Source organism: Hoplias malabaricus, chromosome 2, assembly GCF_029633855.1.
Source record: "Hoplias malabaricus isolate fHopMal1 chromosome 2, fHopMal1.hap1, whole genome shotgun sequence".
NCBI classification, from domain to species: domain Eukaryota; kingdom Metazoa; phylum Chordata; class Actinopteri; order Characiformes; family Erythrinidae; genus Hoplias; species Hoplias malabaricus.
Window position 1 is genome coordinate 31,461,087 of NC_089801.1, and position 7,407 is coordinate 31,468,493.

The 7,407-nt window shown below is 42.2% G+C and overlaps 1 protein-coding gene across 3 annotated transcripts in view; it reads left to right on the top strand.

Moving 5' to 3' along the window:
- dab2ipb (DAB2 interacting protein b) overlaps window positions 1-6,377 on the top strand; it is a 113,103-nt gene extending 106,726 nt beyond the window's left edge. For all 3 annotated transcript variants that reach the window (XM_066658559.1, XM_066658566.1, XM_066658569.1), the window contains 2 exons: window positions 31-118; window positions 2,480-6,377. In XM_066658559.1, the coding sequence (XP_066514656.1) occupies window positions 31-118; window positions 2,480-2,647 (256 nt within the window). In that variant the 3' untranslated portion in view covers window positions 2,648-6,377. The remainder of the gene's footprint in view (window positions 1-30; window positions 119-2,479) is intronic.
- Window positions 6,378-7,407: the final 1,030 nt, after the last annotated feature.

A 7,407-nucleotide genomic window follows, 5' to 3' on the forward strand; every position in this document is an offset into this window, starting at 1 on the left:
AAATGGTATTGGTTTGTTTTGTTGATTCAGGCTGATGTCTGTGGAGGAGGAACTGAAGAAGGACCATGCTGACATGCAGGCCATAGTAGACTCCAAGCAGAAGATCATAGACGCACAGGTACAATATTGTGTGCGTGGGTGAAGTTTAGGGGTCGGATGTGTATGTGTTTAAAGGTGTGAGTGTATGTGACATTCAGCATATACAGTGGCGCAGCTGGTAGCGTCGCAGTCACACAGCTGCAGGGACCTGGAGGTTGTGGGTTCAAGTCCCACTCTGGGTGTCTTTGAGGAGTTTGGTGTGTTCTCCCAGTGTCAGTGCGAGTTTCCTCCCACAGTCCAAAAACACAGGTTGGTAGGTGGATTGGCGACTCAAAAGTGTGAGTGAATGTGTGAGTGTGTGTCACCCTGTGAAGGACTGGCGCCCCCTCCACAGTGTGTTCCTGCCTTGCACCCAAAGATTCCAGGTAGTCTCCGGACCCACTGTGACCCTGAACTGGATAAGCGCTTACAGATAATGAATGGATGGATGGATTTAAAGAGGGGTGTCCAAACTTTAGCTTATGATTATTTTCTTTGCTTTGCTTATCATCTGATGAAATAGGGTATTCCGTTACATACAAACAAAAAGGGTCTGAGATCTGGAATATTGTGCTCTTGTGTCTATCACACCCAAGTATTAATACAAATTTCTCCCCCATTTACTCGTGAGTGATTACACCATTCTCTACATCTCTCCTTATTATACATCACTACCAAGTTGCTCGCAAGGCTAGCATTGCACATGCTTTCCTCAGGACATGTAAAACACCACTACCACTTTTTCTGTTGTCATTATAGAGCTCAACACGCTTGGAGGAGAGCGCTAACAGCCAGTCACGTCACATAACAGATGTCCTTGCTGCTTAACATAGTGCTGAGTGACTGGGGAGATGGAGGGCCATCTTACCCACCCAGAGAGTACTCCCAACCGCACAGAAATGCGCACACACACATGAATACACACATCATTAGTGTTCACCAAAATTCTCATGATAACACTTTTAACAGTGCCTTACTTTTAAGACCCTCTTAAACACATACACCCTCTTAATATTATCCGTCCCCACTTTGTCCTAATGAGGAATGAATGTGTGCAGATTAAAAGCCCATTTGCAGTAAGATCAGCATTTCAAAACCCAGCATGAACCCCTCATTAAAATACAGCATTGGACCCAGAGCTGGGAGAACTGCGGGAATCACAGCCAAAATGGCACCAACTGCCTTTAAAATTTTATAGAATCCCCACCACCCCATCCCCTCTTTCCCTCCCCCGCTTTTGATCATCCCTCCATACTGATTTTAATTTCAAGTGACTTTTTAATTCTGATGAATCATTAAAGTATGATATGAGCGGCTGTGCAGAATTCTCCTAACGCTGGTGTTCAGACTTAGGTATTGTAATGACTCTTATATCATTATCAGGGGTCTTTCTTTGTCTCATAATGAGGCTACGACCCATTATTGTATCAGTTTCATTCAATTACAAGGGCTTTCATAATGTACGAATATACGTCTCGGGTTATTAAGAACAATAGGATTTAAAAATATTATGGTCTGTACGTCCTAAATGAGAAATAATGTAGGACTTGTTTGCTTTAATTGTAGCTGTGTTCTGTTTAACTGGACATACTGTGAACAAAATCAGTGTAGGCACACATTAAGCTTGAGATCTGGAGCTAACCAACCCACAAACTGTGAAACAAAACCACCTAGTCAGTTTTAGTGGTCTGGCTAAGTCAGTAAACATAGGATAACACGAGTTGTTCTGATTTTGTACTGCCTCCTGTGTAGACGCCAGAGACTCGAGGACGGTCCCGCCTCATTGTCTGAGTCTCATCAATCACAGCACTAGGCTTGTACTTTATGTGAGAGTGCAAAAACAAGTTTAAACAGAGCAAAACAAACACAACGGGTGCGGAGAAATAAGAGCACTGATTAAACAGAGACAAAAAGAAAATAGAGAAGAAAGAACAAAATGCAAACCAAAAAAAAAACAGAGCTTCTGCTCCTCGCTCCTCAATCCTGGGCCCTTGTGCTGAACTGAGCAGTGGCTCATTCTAATTTAAAGGAACAGCTGCTGAAACCTGTCGCTCTGAACAGGGCTGATGAGACGGGGAGAGCGCTGCTGTTGTGTTTGATCCTTGTGTTGTTTCACCAAAACATGTTATTTGAATATTTATATATTAAGACTGTTATTTTGTGGAAATTGGGGAGATTATGTCCACTTTAACAGTGAAGGGCACTTGGACAAAAAGCTGCGCATTCAATGATTTAATAGCATCATTTTCATCATTTAAATATTAATGTTTCATGACTCCGGGGTGAAGAGATTTTCCAGATCATGCAGATGACAATGAGAGAAGCAATAGCTGCAGGGTCCAAATAATAATCGTATATATGTATTTTCACACTGTTTCCCTCTGTGTTTGTCTCTGTCCAGGAGAAGAGGATAGCGTCGCTGGACGCTGCGAATGCCCGACTGATGAGCGCTCTGTCTCAGCTGAAGGAGCGTTATAGCATGCAGACGCGCAACGGCATCTCTCCCACCAACCCCAGCAAGCTGCAGATCACTGAAAACGGAGAGTTCCGGAACAGCTCCAACTGCTGAATACCACCCTCAGAGGAAAAGCAGGTGGAAGAAAGAGAACACTCAGCAAAGACCTTGATGGTGATGGAGGAATGTAGGAAGAGGCTTGGGAACACAATAGAAAATGAGACACCCGCCGAAAATTTTTGGCGGGTGGTTTTCAGTAGCTGGTGAATGATGGAGCAAGAATACGAGGTAAAGCTTGAGGCTTTGGTCATCAGAGGTGTCCACTACTTAAATTTAGGACTTAACCACTACATGTACATCTCCGTTCAAGCAGCAACTGGACTGGAAAGTCAGGGTACATACTGGGTACAGACGTATGGACACTACTGAGAGTTCCTCTAGTCTCAAATCTCCAAAACCTTGTCCAGTGGTTATTTTGGAAAGTCTGCAACTTCTTACACATCTTCATTCCAGCTTTCAGTCGCATTTGCTGCACTGTATGTCTGAAGGTTTGGAGATCCCCAGCAGTATAATCTCAATAGCCAAGCATGGAAAGAATTGGAGGCTCTGGAGCAGCTGCACATGAGCCTAAAGTCACCATGCCCTGTACCATCTGTTGGCAAAAGGAGAATAAAACCTCCTTAGCATGGGGCTCTGGAGCAGTGGTTCTGTTTTCTCTGAAGTGACGGATCACCATCTAGTACCTTTGGGATGAGTTGGATGGGTATCTGTGCTCCACAAAGTCATCATTCAACATGGCCTCACTAATGATTATGCCATCAAATTCTCACAGAAATGTTCTTATATCCACCCTGTGTTTCAATTCTGGTTTTTGACTCGCCCCCTCGGGGGAGAGGGGGGGGGGGGGGTCCCTGACACCATCTTAAGGGCAGTTCCATTTCTGTGTGAACTGAAGTGAAGTGTGTTAAATGAGCCCTCAGAGGGGCGAGGGAACAAGTCAAAACAGATGTCGACTTCCGAAGTACAACGAATGTGTTAACTGTCACTTAATAATAAGCTCTAGATCGGATTCTGCAGTTATCTGATTACTCAGGTGGGCATGTGTAAACAGCATACTCAGATTTCTGACATCGGAGTAAGGTCTAGAAACCAAATTAAGAAATTGGAAGAGAGCTTGATGATTTTAGCTCAGTAATCTGATTTCTCAGTGCGTTTATTCTATATTTCTCAGTCTGAGCATGAGCTGAAACATAACCAGAGTGTAGAGCTGAATCCGAGACATATTTTAAAGTTCTCTGATTGTTTTTTTTTTTTTTCATTCACTCATTCATTGTCTGTAACTGCTTATCCAGTTCAGGGCCTACCCGGAATCACTGGGCGCAAGGCAGGAACACACCCTGGAGGGGGTGCCAGTCCTTCACAGGGCGACACACACTCACACATTCTGTCATTGTTTGTATCTGAATTACTCTGAACTTTGGTATACGTCTCGCTACCACAGTCCTCACCGCAAACTCGTCTCCAGCAGCTTGGGTTTCTGTCTTTAACAGAGGGACACACGCTGCGTCCAAGAACAGATGCTCATTTAAAAAAAACAATGTCTCTGTCTCAGCAGCAGTGTAGAGAAAGCTGAGAAAGAGAAGAGCAGAATGCTGTTAGAAATCATATTAGGAAGAAAATAACATCCATAATTGCAGGTAAAGTGGGTTCATGTTTACAAAAAAGCAGCATCAGGAAGTTTATGTCACGTCTTTCTGTGATATTCGGCGGTTGCGAATCAGAAATCAGATTATTGTCGGACGTATGTAAACTCTGTATCTGATTTCCCAAGTGCATGTAAAACTAAATCTGATTTTGTGCAGTTTTCTGATTCTTAAGTGCATGTAACACACACAGTGTCTGAGGAGGCATTTTAAGTGTGAGCCAAAACCAGAAAGACTTTCACAAAGCTTAATAAGCTCAAAAACCTGTAACATATTATTACAGAACATAGATTTTTCACTGTGGTCAGGTTATAACCGTTGAAAATCAGAACTGAAACACAACTGTAGTCTAAAGCCTTCCCTAAAGGAGGGACCCCTCAATAGCATCCTTCGTTCTGGAAGTGTCCACTCACCTTTGGTCATACAGTGTAGTAAAACCTTGCATATTACATAGAAGCCAAGCTAGCGAATGAGTACTGCTGCCTCCTCAGAAAATTTAGCGTTCTCTTGCACTTTCTGTAACTGCTCCAGCTCCTACATAGTGCACTTTCTAAACCCCTCAACATGAGAAGCCTTAACAAATAGAATGCAGCTCCGTTTCCCACAATCAGTTCTTCTAAAAACAAAGCAGCTGGAGCACTGTAACATGTTCAGTGGCCTGTCTGCCATCTAATAGAGTTGAATGAAAGCAATAGTGTGGACAGCCCTTTACGTGTTTTGTTGATTTACTAAGACACTACTCCTCTACAGAGAACACACGTTTATATTCCACACAAAATGTGTCGCCTGCAAAAGTTATGGCACATTATAATTTGATATTTTCCAGTGTGTTAAACCATAGTCGAGGAGAGTGTGTCCTTTCAGAGCACAGCCGGGTCACTCTCACAAGACCAGGCTTAGAAGAGGGATCACAGTAACATAGAAAACTCTTTCCCCATAAATAGGCACTGTCCATGTGTTCATAACTATGACTTATTCACTGTATAGTGCACTGTTTAGTGTTCCTCCATTTTGTAATTTCCAGTGCACTCAAACAATCCCACAGTGCACCACAAATGTAGTGTACAACCCATGTACTCTAGTGGAGAGCAGATACCTATAACCTACTGCGCTGTGTGGTAAAAACCCACATTAGTTAGTGTCTAGTTAGTGTTCCCTGTAATGGTGCACAATACAGTGAATAATGTAGGGAATAGGGAGCTATTTCAGACACAGCATGTGTTACTTTTCCCATTCCTTTTTTAACCTGTGTCCTTCTTCCTCACTTCAGTTATCTCTGTTCAGTGCCTAAATGTTTGCATGTATAAACACATTGTGTTTATAATTCCTGTTCTAATCAGTCGATACTCTACTCCCTTAGACATTATGATCAGATTTGTTAGATGGGAAACTCCTTTTAGAGCTGGTTTGTAACTCGCTCATTAACTCCCTCAACCACATTTAGGACCTGCTCCACTAGGGGGAGCTGTTCAGCGCTTTGCATCATTGACACTTTGTGTCCTTGTTAAAAAACAGTAAATTGAATATGCACTTGGTTCCAGTCGGAGGGTATTCTACATTATTTAGTTTACACTTCATCAAGCCCCTGTAGACTCAATGTAGTTATAGTTTAGATGCAGTTAGCCATGGATAAAGAATTTTGATTGCGTCACCTGCACAATCACTGACTGTACATTTACGTTGACTTTCACTGTTCCAAACTGGAATGTTTTATCTTTAACTTCACATCAGATTTTTTAGCTTTGATTGTTTTATCCTGCTTTTTGTAACTTATTTTTGTTTTCTGAGGCGGTGCTGGAGTTCAGGTAGCTCCAGACTTTCCTTTCCGTGCCATTCACATCAACAAGTCGTCCGTATCTCTGTGTATAGAGCTTGTATATTTTTGTATTTCTGTTCATACACTGCAGTAAATTGTGATACTGCAGATCTGACTGAGCTGTTTTGCCAATGAGGAACATGAGAGATGAATGTTTGTTTGACTGCAAAAAAACAAAAAAAAACAAATGACAGAATCACACACACACGTGTGTGTGTGTGTGTATGTGTGTGTGAACAGTGGTGCGTAAGCACTGAGAGTCAGGACTTGGAACAATGACTTTGTACATGATCTTCTTAAAAGGTTGGTCAGTGATGAACTCTGCTGTAGCAAGATAAGGTGTGTCCTGTGTGTGTGTGTGTGTGTGTATATATATATATATAGAGAGAGAGAGAGATTAAAATATAAACACACATATATAATAAATGCATATACATACAGAAACCCATTCGTTTCAACGTGTGTTCTGCTGATTTAGGACTTGCTAAAGGTCCCCTTTCTCTTGCTGTTTCAATACAGTGAGTCCTTCTGGAATCAAAAATATATTTAGCTTATTTCTGGCCATAGTTTATCAACAGGTGTTAAAGCACAAACTACAGCTTCATCACACATCATGCCCCGCTAAGCCCCCTGTTAAACCTATGCACTTTTTATTTTATTTAATTGGAGCTACGTTCATTTTCTTTTAAGATGGGAACGACATCCTCGGAATCAGATGAACTCAGTTTTAGAAGTGAACATTGCCCTCCATTTTCTGTTGCAGATCTGAGGGTTTGGTCACAGACAATGCTTCGTTTCCTGCTGTGGAAATATTACTGATTTGATCAGAAACCTCTCACATCGGCGACAGGGTGGGAGAGGCAGAATGCTTTAGGTTACATCCAGTTTTCTGGTTTCCACTCATGCCCACTTGACCTAACCGTGTTAAGTAGCCAATACAAGGTGCTCATTAGTGTGTGGGTGTTCTAGACTGAAATCTTGGCACTTTGTTTGATTTGGTGCTTTATTCTCAAAACCATTTCAGATTTGTAGCCTATGACACAGTGTGTGAATGTGCTGCAGTAGCTTTTTCATTGTCCCAGTATTTAATATTTAAGGTGGTAGCATAAAGGGACCACACATTTCAACGGTTTTTAACTGCACCCATTCAAGGCCTGGCCAAATCCTCCGGTTCTCAACCCTCACAGGTGTGAGACTGTGGACCGATGCTCATCATCTGTACAGAACAGCTTCAACGAAAAATGTCTGCTGATTTATTGAGGTTTTTTTTTATTTCACATGTTTATCCAGTATCTCTTCAGTGGCACACACTCTTTCCTCATCAGCTCCTGTTTGCAGCAGTCAGTGTGTGGTAT